Source organism: Oryctolagus cuniculus, chromosome 12 (genome assembly GCF_964237555.1).
Source record: "Oryctolagus cuniculus chromosome 12, mOryCun1.1, whole genome shotgun sequence".
Taxonomy (NCBI): Eukaryota; Metazoa; Chordata; class Mammalia; order Lagomorpha; family Leporidae; genus Oryctolagus; species Oryctolagus cuniculus.
In genome coordinates this window covers 4,448,398-4,466,061 of record NC_091443.1, presented here as the reverse complement: position 1 = coordinate 4,466,061, position 17,664 = coordinate 4,448,398, and the positions used below count along the sequence as shown (strand labels likewise).

The 17,664-nt window shown below is 40.7% G+C and overlaps 1 protein-coding gene across 6 annotated transcripts in view; it reads right to left on the bottom strand.

Moving 5' to 3' along the window:
• The window catches only part of MCTP2 (multiple C2 and transmembrane domain containing 2), a 249,464-nt gene that overhangs the window by 16,498 nt on the left and 215,302 nt on the right, over positions 1–17,664 (bottom strand). For 5 of the 6 annotated variants that reach the window (XM_017350418.3, XM_051822987.2, XM_070053488.1 and 2 more), the window contains one exon: positions 12,878–12,987. The exons of the other annotated variant lie outside the window; for it this stretch is intronic. In XM_017350418.3, coding sequence (XP_017205907.2) covers positions 12,878–12,987 — 110 coding nt within the window. The remainder of the gene's footprint in view (positions 1–12,877; positions 12,988–17,664) is intronic. 6 annotated transcript variants of the gene reach the window in all.

Sequence of the window (17,664 nt, the reverse complement as noted above, 5' to 3'; positions counted from 1 at the left end):
ATTTGAAAAGAAACAAAATTGACAAACTTTTAGCAAAACCAAGAAAAAATGAAAAGATGCAAATAAAGTCAGATGAACAATGCAGTATTATAATAGACATTTATGAACAAATGTACATAAATAAATTGGAAAACCTAAGAGATTGGATTAACTACTACACACAACCTATAAAAACTGAAACAAGACAGAGGAAACAGGCCAATAAATAATTAATACTATGTGATCAGTAATAAAAAGTCTGTCAACAAGCCTAGGACTGGATGACTTCATGGCTCAGTTCTATTTAATTTTCAAGAAGAACTAACATCACTTCAACTCAAACTATTTTTTTTTTTGACAGAGTGGACAGAGAGAGAGAAAGGTCTTCCTTTTACCATTGGTTCACCCCCTAGTGGCCGCTATGGCTGGCGCACCGTGCTGATCCAAAGCCAGGAGCCAGGTGCTTCTCCTGGTCTCCCATGGGATGCAGGGCCCAAGCACTTGGGCCATCCTCCACTGCACTCCCGGGCCACAGCAGAGAGCTGGCCTGGAAGAGGAGCAACCAGGACAGAATCCGGTGCCCCAACCGGGACTAGAACCTGGTGTGCCGGCACCGCAGGTGGAGGATTAGCCTATTGAGCTGTGGCGCTGGCCAACTCAAACTATTCTTAAACTTTCTCAGGCATGGAAAGCCAAGACTCTTTTTTTTTTTTCTTTTAAACAGATCCTACATAATGGATCCCTGAGGGTGAGACCCCAGTGGAAAGAAATGGCCACCAAAAAAATTATGTATAAGATACATACAAATTAATTAAAAAAAAAAAAAAAAAACAGAAAAAAGGAGGATGGGGAGGAAAACTACCAAACTCATTGTATGGGCCAGCACTGCCCTGACACAAAGGCTTTAAAACAAAGTAAAACATAAGCCATAGGTCAGTCTCCCCAATGAACACGATGTCAATGAATGGTGCTAGAACGAATGGATACATCCCAAAAACTAATGCTTTCATCCCATACATCTTAGCATTTACTAAAATCAACACAAGATAGGTAAAAAAATCTAAAGTTTAGGACCAGAAGCTATGAAACTACTAGAAGAAAACATAAAGGAAACATTACAATGCATTGGCATAGAATCCCATTTTGGGGTGGCAAGACTCCAAAATCACAGGACACAAAAAAGCAAAATAGACAAATGCAATAATATCACATAAGAAACATCTGTTCATCAAAGGAAACAAAACAATGAAGAGACAACCAACATCATGGAAGATAATATTTACAAGATATTTATCTGACAAAGGATTAACATACAAGAAACTCAGAAAATTCAACAGTTTAATAGCCAATCCAGCTAAGAAATGGGAAAGCTAAGACATTTCTCAGAAAAAAAATACAAATGGTCAACATCACTAGCTACCAGGGAAAGGCACATCAAAGCCATAACTAGGTCTCCTCTCATTCCAGTGAGAAAAGATGAGAGAGAGAAATGGAAAGAGAAACAGACTGACAGATGCTAACTTCTGGCAAGTGTGTGGATAAGTGGGAATCCTCATTCACTGTTGGTGGGGATATCAATTAATACAGTCATTATGAACAATATAGAGACCCCTCAAAAAACAACAAAAAGAAATCAGATAACCTAGCTATCTCACTTCTGGGTATATGTCCAAAGGAAATGATATCAACATATGAAAGAGATGCCCGCACTTCTGTATTTATTGCAGAATTCACAATAGTAAAGGTACAGACTCAACTGGGTTGTTCACTGATGGTTGAATAGAAAAATAAATGTAACCGATGTATGCAATGGAACGTTATTCCGTCACAAAAAAGGAGCAGCTCCTGGTATTTACAGCAAAATGGCTGGAAATGAAGGCCACTGTTGAGTGAAATAAGTCAGACGTGTACCACATATTCTCTTTTATATGTGATTTTTTAAAATAAATTGATCTGAAATTTTGGAGGATGGGGTACAAGAGAATATTAATAAGGTATATCAAAACATGGGTGGATAGAAGTATTTAATTCTAGTGTTCTTCAGCACAGCTGGGCTGCTGTAGACACAATGATCTATTAGATCCTATTTCAAGAACTGGAGGCTCCACACATGGAGGAAACATGGGTGAGGATGACTGCCAAATTTGATCAGTTTGTAAAGTTTGCATCTATTGACATAGCACACTGTTCTCCACCAAGGGGTACAAGCATTACATACTACTCAACAAGTTCAAAAAATAAGACAAAAATAGAGACAAAATTGTTTGAAGTCTCATCATAGGCCCAGAAAGACTGAATTTAGGAAGGAAAGAGATTAATGAAAAGTGAACCTCTCTACCTGGGCCCCCACCCAAGGAAGTGGAAGGCAGCTGATGCAACCATTGTGAGACACAGCCCATAAGACCCCTAAGATGTACTGACAAGTCAGTGGTGTATTTGGTGTCCAGCTGTGGCCTTAATGAATAAAATCCTGAAGGCTGACAACAGTAAACATGCATGCACACACATATATCTGATATAAAATTATCAGATATAAAAAATTAAAGTGTAAACACACTGAATCCCAGATACTGGCCATAAATCCACAGCTCAGCACTATACAACCCAGCCTCTCTTCACAATAGATTGCTTGTAATTTAGATATCCAACTGTTATTAACCGTGTGCTATACTTCAGTTTTCCTATCTGTAAAATGATTTACTTCATATAATGTGAAGGGATTCAATAAACTAATCAATATAAAACATTTAAAAAATATAAGGCAACCTTTCTGTTTAACTGCATGTCAAAAAAATACAAGCGATAATTATTTAATAAGTGTTAGCTACTCTCGTTTTTCTTATACTTATTGAACAAATATGACATAAATAGGAAATGTTATGCCAGCATCTTGATGATAAAAAAGCTATAGAAATATATTGAATTACTGTTTTAAAAGAAATTGCAACAGCAAGAGAGATCTTCCATCCAGTGGTTCATTCCCCAAATGCCAGCAATAGTTAGGATGAGGTCAAGCTGAAGCTAAGAGGAAGAACACTGTACAGGTCTCCCACGTGGGTGGCAGGTGCTCAAATACTTGGATTATCACATACTGCATCCCAAGTGTATTATTAGGAAGCTGGATGGAAAGTAAGGAGCCAGGACATTCTGATATGGGATATTGCAAGTCACATCTTAACCTACTCCACAATGCCTGCCTCAACGTTTGATTTAAAAAACAAGTGTCCCAGGTTCGTAGGAGCCATAAGAGATGCACAAGAAGTAATCCTTGGGACCGGCGCCATGGCACAGTAGGTTAATCCTCCACCCGCAGTGCCGGCATCCCATGTGGGTGCCAGTTTTAGTCCCAGTCCCTGCTCTTCCAATCCAGCTCTCTGCTGTGGCCCAGGAGGGCAGTAGAGGATGGCCCAAGTGCTTGGGCCCCTGCACCCACATGGGAGACCAGGAAGAAGCTCCTGGCTCCTGGCTTCAGATTGGCATAGCTCCAGTGGTTGCTGCCATTTGGGAAGTGAACCAGCGGAAGGAAGACCTTTCTGTCTCTCCCTCTCACTGTCTGTAACTCTACCTCTCAAATAAAATCTTTAAAAAAAAAAAAGGTAATTCTTTCTAGGGAAATAAACTCTCATCCCAGATGCTGAGTGCTTCCTATGAAATCCAAGGAACCTGAATCCACTGTGAAAAGTAAGAACACACAGGACACATGAGACCAAGAGTGGGAGTTGCAGGAGTAACAGGCAGCAAAACCCCAAATCAAAACAGACTGCACGGAGGCATTACATAGCACATTAAAAACATTACTTAACATTAAAATTCTGAAATGGAATTTTAGAGAATGGAAAAATTAAAATGTGACCAATGAAGAGTCAATGAAAAATGATCAAGATTTAAAAAACAAACCAGCAGGTGCCACGTCTCAATAGGCTAATCCTCTGCCTGCGGCGCCAGCACCCCGGGTTCTAGTCCTGGTCAGGGCTCCGGATTCTGTCCCGGTTGCTCCTCTTCCTGTCCAGCTCTCTGCTGTGGCCCGGGAGGGCAGTGGAGGATGGCCCAGGTCCTTGGGCCCTGCACGCCATGGGAGACCAGGAGAAGCACCTGGCTCCTGGCTTTGGATCAGCGTGGTGCACTGGCTGCAGTGGCCATTGGGGGATGAACCAATGGAAAAGGAAGACCTTTCTCTCTGTCTCTCACTGTCCACTCTGCCTGTCAAAAACAAACCAACCAAGTAGAACTTTGAAAAATGAAAACTAGGAGTATTAAAGTTAGAAATAATTCGATAGATGAATTAACAGGGTTTTAAGTGGCAAAAGAACCTGTGTTTGAACAAGTTCTGCAGAAAATTCTCAGAAGGTATCACATTATAGAGAACCAACATCTAGATGACAGAACCAGAGATATGGAATACAGATTAACAAGTTTCCTGCATTGACTAGGAAGACAACACAAGCAACAATATTAGAGTGTTGCAAATTATGCTGTTAACAGAGGAAAAATATATAGGGGAAAGAAAAAGAAACCAAAGAAGAACAAAGAGTGTCCTTGAGATGGAGAGACATAACTCTAATTATATTAGTAACTACCATAAATTCACATAGGCTCTATGCTACGATTAAAATTGTGATTTTTTTCAGATTCAGGAGAGATATGAAATAAGAGTTTGACAGAAAAATATAGAAAGGGATGTATTGGGGAAAAACAAAAATGGTAGCACTACATTACTATTAGTCAATATACATTTAGGCAAAAATTTTGTTTGTGATGTCAGATGCATGCATTAATGATCCATTTACTAAGAAAATTTTACACATAAAAACCAAATAACATAGCTCTAAACTACAGAAAGGAAAACATAAAACTACAGAAAGAAATAGAAGAATCCATAGCTATTGTGGAAACTTTAAACATTTCTAAGTAATAGAGGAAGCCAATCAAAAACAAAAATCAGGACAAACGTAAGATCTGAAAACAATCATCATATTTAATCAACATACATAGTGCAATGCACCCAATAATCTAGTTAAGGTGATATGAAACACTTATAGATAGAGGTCATTGCAGATCACAACTTCTGATTTTTGTTTCTATTCAGAAATAGAGAAACCAAACTAGAAATCAGAGAAAAAAACCATGACGATAAAACCACCCAAACATGTTGGAAGTTAATATCCCTCTTGGCTAAGGAAGAAACAAAAATGTTTACTTAAAAAATAGCTTTGACAAACCTTAAAGAATAATACGATTAATATACACCCAGATGTTTCTATGGAAAAAAAATCAGAACTTCACATTTTTAAGTGAGGAAAGAAGATTGAAAATAAATGTTCTAATATCCCACATTAATGAGTATGAAAAACAGCAATAAATGAATTCCCAAAACAGAAGGCAAAAATAAAGAGCAATAATTAATGATAAATCCCTGAAGAGAAAAAAAAAACTAAGAATAAAAATGTACGATGCTACAGATCTTATTAAGAGGATTTTATAAGTAACTTTATACCAAAATGTAGAAAATTTAAACAAAAGTTCCTTGAAAATTACAGCTTACAGATAAGAAATAAAGACTGAATAGATATATACACGCATATATTATATAAACTGAGTATAATACATTTTATAAACTTACACCAAGAAAGAAAATTTTGAAAGAAATGATGCCAGACTTACACAAACACTTCCAGTGAATAAAGACAAAATACACCCAGTCTTGTGTTATGAGTTTAGAATAACCTTCTATTTATAAGGAATTTTTCAAGAACAGAAAATTATAAGACAATTTCACTGATGATCATAGCTGCAAAAATCCAAAGCCACTAAACAGTAAATAAAATCCAACAATACAAAAGAATTGTGTAACACAGCAAGGTTGGATTTATTCCAGGACTGTGAGATAGGCTTACCATCTAAAAATCACAATAATTCAAAAAATTAATAAAAATAAGGGAGAAGGAACATATGACCATCTCAAGGAATGTGGAAAAATGGTTGACAAAATTCAACTTAATTTCAAGATAAAAACTCTCAGCAAACTAGGAATTAAAGAAAATGTCCTTAATGCTAAAGTATTTTTATAAAATACTACAGCAAGCATAGTTCTCAAGTATGAAATGTTGAAAGCTTCTCTTTGAGTTGACATGGGAGAGAAGAATGGGCACCAATACCAATTCTATCCAACATGGATCTGGAGCTAACAACCAGTATAGGAAGGCAAGAAACCAAAGTAACAGGCATAATGACTGGAAAATACAGATGGGAAAAATAGTTTCAGACAGTTTATCATAGTAAGTAGTAAAATTCAATATTTTATCTAATAGTAAACCCAAAACACTAATCTTCCTTTGAAAATTGAGAATTAGGTTTACTGGAGTTATTAGATATGAAGTCAATATAAGAAAATTTTTACTTCTACGTACCAATTAACAGAAGAAAATTAAGTCTGAAAAAAAATTCCATTTAAATTAAGACCAAACAAATCAAGTACCTAGGAATACAACTCACAAAAATGTGCCAGACTTCCATACAGAAAACGCTGAAACACTGTGATACATCAAAGCTCACCTAATGAGATGATTGAAAATACCAAGCTAACATATTAGAAAGTCTAAAACTTATCAAAATACCAATTCTCTCCCAATAAGTACAGTCCTAAAGACACATGTGTGCACACACACACATGTGGAATGCCATGTGTACTTACATTCTGGAAGCCAGACATGGTATTACGTGCCAGGCACTCTTCCAGTGTCTGTCAGTGACTAAGGCATTTTTCCTCCAGGAGCCCACAATTGTAGTGTTAAAATATTTTTCAAAGGGAAATGTTTATTTATGACAGAGAGGAAGAAGGAAGAAAGATAAGGAAATTTCCTAAAAATATTCAATATTTTAAGTGATTACTATATATAAACTGGTATAAAGATTTTATATGGATGCATTAATTCTCTTAAAAATGTTCTAAGGTGGGAATTATTCCAGTTCTACTGGTGAGACTCTATGGCATGAAAATTAAATGTGTCTCCCAAGATGACTTACTCCCAGGATAGATGGCAGAACCAGGGCCTAAACTCAGAAATTTGGCTTAAGAGCCCCTGTTTCTCTTACTCCCTATGTAGGATCTCTGTCCTTAATGTGTTGTACTATGAGAATTAATGGTAAAACTAGCTTTCAAACAATACTTTATACGTTGTGTGTCTGTGTGGGTGCAAACTGTTGAAATCTTTACTTAGTATATACTAAGTTGATCTTCTGTATATAAAGATAATTGAAAATGAATCTTAATGAAGAATGGGATGGGAGAGGAAGTAGGAGATGAGATGGTTTGCAGGTGGGAGGGTGATTATGGGAGGGGAAATGCTATAATCCAAATGTTGTACTTTCAAAATTCATATTTATTAAATAAAAGTTTTCTAAAAAAAAAAAAAAAAAAAAAAGAGCCCCTGTTGGTCACCGCTATCTCAGCACTTTGGGAAATGAAGGAAGACTTGTGTTACTTATTTCATCCAGTTGCAAATCCTTGCTTATATTCCGGAGGACTTAACTCTAGGACACTAGTAATGATATGCCAGCACTCAAGCTTCCAGGATATTGTTCCCATTTATCAGGAATACTGCACAGCTGATCTTCCATGAACCACTCGGAGGAACATTAAGTCAAAGCTTTTCCCAGCTTGGCATCACATAATGTGTAATATTTCTGCATAGGTTTTTTTCCAGTGGCTCTGACCTGGGAGCAACCTGAATCCTAAGAATACTCATATCCCTAACGTGGGCAGTTATGAAATAAATGAGCTAACTTTCTTAATGAAATTCAAGGAATCCCCCAACATGGAAGAATGTTACCTTTGTCAATTTCAAAGCACCTAACAAAATGATCGCGACCCTCCGCAATCCGATGGGTACAGCTACCTTCTCTGTTTCCCGTCCCTACTGGTGGCCCCTTTGATGCTGACTTCTGTGTCAGTATGTTCATTACTTCCCTTACTTCTCAGGGCTGGACAAATGAAGTCCTGTGACTATTCTTCCCATGGAAGATCATCAACAGATCATCAACTCCTGTAGATCGTCCTTGCAAGACTCTTTCCTTCTCACCTGCTTGATTCATATGCTGGCTGGTGAAGGTTCCCATCACACCTGGCCTCTGGCCTCTCTGTAGCCATCACACTGTGTCCCTCTTGACACGGAACAACCAGTGACACACATGATACATCAGTCTAGCCTTCTCCACGGCCTCCTTGTGATTCCACCATACTAAACCTGTTTTCTCAACACCACTTCCCAGCCAGGACAGTCTTCCTCCTTAGGCATGTGCCCTCTGCAAGAATAAATTCTCTGTCTTTCTAGGTCTACCTGAACCTCATGATCTCATCCTTGGAGATTTTCCTAACCACTGAAGGATATACAGGGGTTGAAGCCACCACTCCATAATGATAGAACACGCAACACATATGGTGCTTCAGACCCCTCCTGGCTACAGTCCAGGGTAATAGAAATGCTGCAGGTTGCATGAATGTTTTAGCCTCATGTATACAGGTATTTAAATTCACATGATATCAGAGAAGGCAGAGAAGAACAGGGAAGAGGAAACAGAGTTTCCTCCACGTAAGTGCAACACCACCTGGGTCCTTCCATCCTGATCAAGGACGCCTTGCTCTCCGTTTCATGTAAGTCTATTTATCTGCCAGTTGCTAAAAGTTGGATAAAAGTTTTACTGGGTCTTAAACACTGAATTACAATGAAATTCCAACAGAGTTACACATGACATCCCACTTGAATGCCCAGCAGGGACTCTAAGGTCACTGTAATAATGAATGGCCAAAGAATTAATAGGAGTCGAGCCTCATGAGCCTTCCTGTGCTGCAGCTGGGCAGAACAGTGCTCTGTTCATGGGCTGAATACACGTCTGAGCCGCGGCCACCACAGCTGTGCTGGGCACAGCTGCCCCTCAGAGGAACTGTGGAGCTGGGGGCCTGTTTAGATCCATCTGCCCTCTGTTCTCGACAGACACATTTCCTTTAGTACTGGCAAGTGCACAACAGCCACATTTGTCTTTCAGAGACGCAGGAATACAGACAGTTTTACCCAACATGATCTTGCTTCCTTGGTCTTGCCCCGACTCCACATCTCCTTCTTGCCGCCAGTGCATCCTCCTCATCTTTCTTCTATCCGCTCAAGGGCCTGCAGCACGTGCCTCATCTCCGGGCATTGCCACGGTCATCCCTAATTCCTCCACTTCCACACACAGGGGCTCCCACCTACTGATGCCTGGCGTGGTCAGCTCTTCGCCCAGCTATCCCATCCCGTCCTCAGAGAGGCGGATACTTTTTTGCTTTAGATTTCCCTCAGTCTCGCCTGCAGCCTTTCCTCCACCATTCAGCAATCCCCCGGCATCCTATCTTGTACAGATGTTCCTGAATTCTCGTAGCCTATTTTTTTCTTTTATTCAAAAGACAAATTCCTAGAGGCTAATGGCCGATGGTGTAGTGAGGAGGACAGGTTCGAACCCAAGCATACTAGCTTTATGACCTTGGTCTCCAGAGTTAAGCCCTTTGTGTGTTTGCTTTCCCATCTGTAAAATGGAGACACTAACAATCCTTACCCCACATGGCTGTGGAATGATTCAGTACCACTCTGTTCAGAACCTCCTCCAAGGAGGCACTGCTGTACCAGGCCCTTCACAGGCCCAGCTAGCCCACCACAGGCCCCGGCTAGCCCTCCACAGGCCCCAGCTAGCCCACCACAGGCCCCGGCTAGCCCACCACAGGCCCCGGCTAGCCCACCCCAGGCCCGGCTAGCCCTCCACAGGCCCGGCTAGCCCTCCACAGGCCCGGCTAGCCCTCCACAGGCCCTGGCTAGCCCACCACAGGCCCCGGCTAGCCCACCACAGGCCCGGCTAGCCCTCCACAGGCCCGGCTAGCCCACCACAGGCCCGGCTAGCCCACCACAGGCCCCAGCTAGCCCACCACAGGTCCCGGCTAGCCCTCCACAGGCCCCGGCTAGCCCTCCACAGGCCTGGCTAGCCCTCCACAGGCCTGGCTAGCCCTCCACAGGCCCGGCTAGCCCACCACAGTAGGTGCTGTCAATGTGACTACAGAGGCTTTCACGTTCCTAGGCCAAGCCAGGGCTAAATCCAACAACTGGTAATTGCATAAATGAAGAATTACAATGCTTTCCTCATGTCACCTTCCTACTGTCAGATATGCTGTAAACACTTTTGAGGGCAAATTAAGGAGTCACTTTTCCATTTCAATGAAACCTAAAAGAATAAAGTAGATAAGGGACCAGCATTGGAGCACAGAGGGTTCAGTCGCCGCTGTGACGCTGGAATCCCATGTTGCAGTGCCAGTGCTTCTGGTCTAGCTCCCACTAGTGCTCTTGGGAAAGCAGTGGAAGATGGCCCAAGTTCCCTGCCAAGTGCATGGGACCCTGATCCAGCCTGCAGTCACTGGAGCCACGTGGGGAGTGAACCAGCAGGTGGAAGACATCTCTGTCTCAGGGTGTGTATGCGTCTCCCTCTTTGTCACTCTGCCTTTCAAATAAATGAAATAAATCTTTAAAAAAAATAAGAATATATTGCAGCAAATATCCTACTGTTCTTTAAAAAAAAAAAAGATTGATTGATTTCAAAATCAGTTTCAGAGAAGAGATTTCATCTGCTGGTTCGCTCCCCAGGTGGCTGCAACAGCCTGGGCCAGGCTCAGGAGCCAAGAGTTTCATCCAGGTTACTCCACATGGGTGGCAGGGTCACAAGCACATAGGTCTTATTCCATTGCTTTTCCCAGGCCATTAGCAAGGAGCTGGACAGGAAGTGGAGGAGCCAGGGTATGAACCAGTGCCCATATGGGGTACTGGCATGGAAGCTTTACCCTCTGTGCCACAATGCCAGCCCCTGTTCTTTTTCTTGATATTACAGAAATAACAACGGATAAATTCAATAAAAACTCATGAAATTTGCTTAAACGTAGCTTATAACCTGTATCTCTTTTTTCATAATATTTATGTATTTATTTTCATTTTCATCTCACTTTTTTAAAGGGGAGGGAGAGAAATATCTTCTATTCATTGGTTCACATAAATGCATGCAAAAGCCAGGGCTGGGTCAAGCCAAAGCCAGGAGCCTGGAACTCCATCTGGGTCTCCCCACTGGAGGTAGACATCCAACTACTTGAGCCATCACCTGCTGCCTCCCAGGGTACATTAACAGAAGCAGAGATCTGAATCAGTTCCAGGCACTGCAATACAAGATGTGGGCATTGCAAGTGACAGTTTAATCTGTTCTGTCACAATGCCTGCCCCAGCCTATGTCTTAAAACACACACCTGGCCGGCGCCGCGGCTCACTAGGCTAATCCTCCGCCTAGCGGCGCCGGCACACCGGGTTCTAGTCCCGGTCGGGGCGCCGGATTCTGTCCCGGTTGCCCCTCTTCCAGGCCAGCTCTCTGCTGTGGCCAGGGAGTGCAGTGGAGGACGGCCCAGGTGCTTGGGCCCTGCACCCCATGGGAGACCAGGAAAAGCACCTGGCTCCTGGCTCCTGCCACCAGATCAGCGCGGTACGCCGGCCGCAGCGCGCTGGCCGCGGCGGCCATTGGAGGGTGAACCAAACGGCAAAGGAAGACCTTTCTCTCTGTCTCTCTCTCTCACTGTCCACTCTGTCAAAAAAAAAAAAACAAAAAAACAAAAAAACAAAAAAACAAAAAAAAACACACACCTAATATTCTGGCAATAAATGGACACTTGGGCAATTTCACTGGAGATGCAGCTAAGATCAGTATTGATACAAAGTTGCATATTAATGACTTCTGTTTGCTGATGTTAATCATGCTTATGGGTTCTCACTGCATTTTGCCACAGAAAAATTTTATTTGGCTTTTAGCGTTCATTTTAATCTTTTCTTTACCCGTTAGATTCCCAAATAATCTTCTTTAACATAAAGGAACTACAATGATCTGCAAGACATGACAAATAAGACAAGTGTAAGAGCTACTTCTTGGAAAGAACACGGCTGACACAATTCTAGGTTAAAAGGATAAAGAGAAACACTTATAATTCCAGGGAAAATTTTAAAACCATCTCTATCAGCTGGTACTAAATGAAAACCAAATTAGGTGCAGTTCGAAACATATAAAACAAAACAAACAATATGAATCCCAGGGTCTTTTTCAACTAGGACTCTCAGAGAATTCAGCTCCTGTGTCCTAAGGTAGGGAATACAAATTATGCACTGGATTGGAGTCAAATCCAGCGTGCCACCTGTTTTTGTAAATAAAGTTTTATTGCAACACAGCACACACATTCACTTACATTTCAACTGTGACTGTTTTTACACTTAAGCAACAGAGTTGAGAAGATGTGACAGAGAGCATATGGCTCACAAAGCTGAAAATATTTACTCTCCGGATCATTACAGAGAAAGTTTGTCAACCCCTGTCCCAAGACATTCATGTACATGGTAAATTAACTTCACATCTATCCTTCTATAATGTTGCTAGTTATATAACAATCTTTGGAGAATTGAGGAAAAAACATTACTGAAGACATTTATCATGTTTTGAGTTTGGGATGCAAATGGCTCCTTTAGAACATATTTGCTTCCCTTTTTATTTCTGAAGAAGGTCACCTATTTTTTCATATATAATTTATCACCCATGCAGGCATATTCAAGAGTAAAGGGGGCACGATTAATAACAATGCTAGGACAAGTGGTGTAAACGGAGCCATATGGCCCCTCTGTTCTGAGGCACCGCCCAACCGTGAAGCTGATGGGCACAAAGCACACACCAACCGCAGTCAAAGCAGCCTTGCCCAACACTTTTGCTTCTTTTTTTGTTTTTACACTTTCTGATCCCACTTCCTCCCCACTCTGTTCTTGTGGTAGGTCTGCTTTGAACACCACATCACACAATCAGAACTTACTTTTTAATTCTTTCTCCAAAACAAGCTACTTCCTCCAAGATGTTCTGGACAGTTGAAACAATATCTTGTACCATGTAGATTCTTTCAATAAACCCCTTTTTCTCAGACTCCTAGGAAACATAAGAGCAAGATTCAACTCCGTTCTTATTTATCCACCTGCTGTAGACAGGATCAACCATAGCATAACATGGTTATCACTGTGAGCAATTCTAAAACTATTAAAAAAAAAAACTTAAAATTTATTGATCCCCCAAATGTCTCCATTTGCTGATTCAGATGCTACCTCTCACAGGGTGCAAGTCAGCTAGGACCTCAGTAGCATGAATTGTGCGGTGGAAGCCCCACAAAACCAGGGACACCTTCTGTGGTGGTGGTTGTGTCCCTAGGAGAATCGCATGACCCCTGCCCCCTAACTTGGATCCTCTGTCCTCGCATAGCTGACTGTATGCTCTCCCCGTCCTCTCCTACTACAGCTCTTCAGCGATGACACAGCATGGTGGAGACACAGAAGGCTCTCAGCCTGGCACCTTAACCTGCTCTAAACACACCGCAAGCCAGATGAATGTTTCAGTCATCCTTTGGCTAACTACCTCAGACACACAGCCATCAGCTGAAGACGGGCTGCAGGGTCACCAAATACTCAGAAAGGACTTCAAAAAGTACATGGAAAATGGAATTAAAAGATAATTTTGGTGTAAAACATCTTTAAAATCCATAATTTAATAGCACGCATTTTCCTTGAACTTTTTGAAGACCTTCACATATACTGATGGGGGCTACATGAACCTAATGATTATCCATCACCTATCAACAATAGGCAGTGATTTTCTTGTGAAATTAGAGGCACATACAAGTTCATCTTCCTCAGTCTCCCAATTCTTCATGTAAAATGGAAATCAGTATTCTAAGAATATTACCCTTATTTTTCTTATCTAAAAATTAAATGTGTTTTCTCATGCTAGGTAGCTGATGTTATACAAGTAATTCAGAAATTACTCAACTATTAGAGGAAAAAAAGATACCCTAAATACAGGCGTGGTGTTGTTTTCACACAATTTCTTGCATTCTAATTCTTTGTTCGATTACTCTTCTGAATCTTGTTGTAATTGGGATTGAGCCAGTGTCTCCTTAATTCCTGCCTCTCTGGGTCAATGGAGTAATACATGAAATCTAAAACCTTAAACATATCTAACAGAAAATGTTCTTTCTACCTAGAATTTTACTTGGGCTAGAAATGTACCAAATTATTGAGCAAATACCTCTAAATTTAGGAGGAAACTCTTGCAGTAACCTCTGTGCTACACATGAAAAAACAATCATTTGCATGCGGACTTCTCAACTCCATCAAACTGGAGGCATGGGTGGAGTGCAGGTGCACCCACCAACTCCGGATAAGGACTGCTGATAAAAGCAAACACCAATATGGCAGAAACGTCAAAAAGCAAAAACTTCCCTTCTTGTGTATGCCTGTATGTATGGAGCTAGTGTGACGCGGATCACAGAAAGGCAGAGGTCGAAGACACCAGTGCCACCCCTCGGCAGTGAGGGTCCTGGGATGGCTGGAATCTGCTCTCACCACCTGGTCTGCACTGCTGTCCAACCTCACTGTTTCCTCTCGCAACAGAAACGTGCAAGACATTTGTATTTCTCACCCTACTTTTAAATCCCTTTTCCTTTGTTACTCTAATTCTTCCAGCAGTTTGCACTAAAAATTAGATATGCGACCAGACAAGCCTAATTCATGCTCGGTGATCTACCAACATCTATTAATGGGCATGATCATGACAAACAATCCCTGAATGCCACAGAAGTATTCCTGTTTATAAAGGAACATTTGAAAGCACTGGGGAATTTGACCCAAAGGGCAAAAGTGGCTTCCTCTTTTTAGCAGCATTTAGTATAGGTCAAAACCATTTCTTGGAAAATGATCCAAATGTCCATGTGGCTCAATTTCATTAAAAACTTCCTATTTCAGTCGTCTGATTTCTTTTCCTTATGAAACATTCAGGTCCTGGTTGTAAAGAAAGCATGTCTTAGTAGCAAAATTATAAATGATTCTCACAAGCTTCTTCTACTTTTGAATGAGCCTGACGTTTTGAGTACTCAATATCCACAGCCTAACGACGCCCACTGTGTCTAGGACAGCAGAATAATCCATCATCTGGAGTACATATTTTTAAGAATGAAAGTAATAAAATTATATAATTTTGGAAATATTTACCAAGTGACAACTTGGTTTTAATTTTGTTGTTCTATGATGTCACTTCATTTTTATTTTCATAAACAAATTCTTCAAAACAAAAATTTGTTGCATTTGCAAATTTTAGTGAAAATTTTAAACCACAAGAAATGTGTTCATGTTGCTTATCTGAATGTTTTAGGACACATGAAAAATGATTATCCCTGGTATTCATATTTTAGTTGATTTCCTAGCTGTATCTGTGTACAAGTCCACCACAGCAGAACTATTTTTCACAAGAATGCAGTGTTACGTCATCTTGTACTTCTAATACTTCATAAAACACTTGTTAATCAGCTGCAGAGTCGCCATTGACACCTTAGGTGACTCCACATAGAACACAAGCAATGCTTAAATGCTTTCTCTACTAGCAATTAGGTACTTTCAAAACACACCCAAAAGTGTGAAACATGGAAAATATTCTCAATTCTGTAGTTTAAATATTAAACTTTCTATATATTGTAGCCCAAATATGCTCAAAGACATCATTCTACATCCATATGCACTTTTTCTATTCAACATTTTTGATAGCTTCTACAAAATATTTTTTTCAAAGGCAGAGTCACACACGCACAGAGAGGGAGGGAGGGAGGGAGAGAGAATAAATTCCGTACACTTGTTCACTCCCCAAATGGCTGCAAAGGCTGGAGAGGTGGGCCAATCATAAGACAGAAAGCTAGGAGCTTCCTCTGGGAATCCCAAGTCCATGCAGAGACCCAAGTACTTGAGCCATCTTCCTCTGCCCTCCCTGGCCCATTAGCAGAACACCAGACCAGAAGTGGAGCAGCTGGGACTCGAACAGGCACCCCTATGGCATGCTGGCGCTGCAGAGAGCAGCCTTACTTGCTTCGCCACAGTGCTGGTCCAAACACAGAACCTCTAGTAAGCTGTATCTATGATTTGATTGTTTAACAAAAGTTATGCTGAGATATAAATAACTTCTCAATGTCTTTCGATACAGGACAGAATATATCCTATAAAAATCAATATCTTCCCAAAAATTGAAATAATCTAACTTCAGAATTTAACAATTTAATTATGCATAGCACTTGACTTCATCGCCTACTTTGTGCCATGCACACCTTGCTTTTTCAGATAAAACCGATGTGTGCTTCTTTTTGGCCAACTTCTAAACATAGTTGCATTCATGAAAGTTTACAGACATGCTACTTAGCAGTTCAAGAACTGAAGATTCTCACAAATGCAACACAAGTTTTAGATCTGTTTACAGGAGTTCAATAGCTTTGGGAAATACCTGTTGAGTGTTGAGTGACTGCTCTCCAAGGGTACAAATCTCTCTCAAATTAGGCCAATGATGGGTAAGTAAAGGATGTGCCGCCCTTTACTTCATATTTCACACTCTGCATCACTAACCCTGGTTCATATCTCAACCCTTATCTACGAAATGGTTAAGATGTGAACATAGCAATGTCTGCTCTGTGGGTAGAACATTATCACCTGTGTGGAGGCAAACACAAAAATCAGGGCACCAGATCGGATCCCAGGCGTCTGACTCCTGGATTCCTTCATTTCAGAAGATCTTGCCAGTCATGAGGTTAGGTGCCATCAAACTCTGCCTCGATTACATGAAAACAAAAGAACCCCCATCACTAGATGTTTAAATCAAATCTACAATTGCATTCTTGCCAAAGATTCCATTATTTGTAGAATTAATTTGCAAAAGCTTTATAACTTGGATGAGAAAAGTCAAAACTGTTTTCAGAATTAATTACATGATATTTCATTTGAATTCATGGATGTCAGGCAGATTAACAGCGACTTTCGCCATTTCTCATACAGTGAAAACTTGGAATGGGGAGCAGGAAATTAGCATGGAACAGTCATGTGATGTCAGTGAAGGCCATGTTCCACAGAAAGAATGTAAGAAGTATTCCAAACACTCACAGAAAAATCAAATCAAAAGTCTATTTTGGTGTAAAAATGCTTGAAGCTCATGGACAGCTTTTTTTCATTCTACACACAGCTTATGAACTTTCTGAAGATGGCTTATTTGCATGGATTTCAAATTTTTTAAATCAAAATATACTTCTCTCTTTTCCACACTTTTTCTGATGTGCCCTTTCAGCATTTTAACTGTGAGTGTTAAAGTCCAGCTTTCAGAAACTGTTCTTGAGGAAACTGCTTCCTGCAGAAGTCGCTGTTGGTGCTCTCCAGGCAGGTTTGGGGACTGATTTTACGCAGGCCATCGACATGACCAGGGTGCCAGAGTAAATAGCAAATGGGAACAAACCTTTACCTTTTAGTTCCTCTCCAACTCTATGGAAGAATGGAATAGTAATACTTAATTACTCACTAAACAGAACTCATTTTTCTTATTGTTGAAGAACATTACAAAAGAAAAAAGTGCAAATTAATTCATCGAAATGTTCTAATAAGAGTGCTCAAGTTAGATTTCATAGTCTCTTAGTAGGATGGTTTAAATTCCACATCTGTTAAATGTATACCACACACACCCTGCATGCCTCACCATTCCCATTAACCGTTCTGAGTGGGCAGGCTGGGGGCCTTACGGTCACTATAGGCCTTA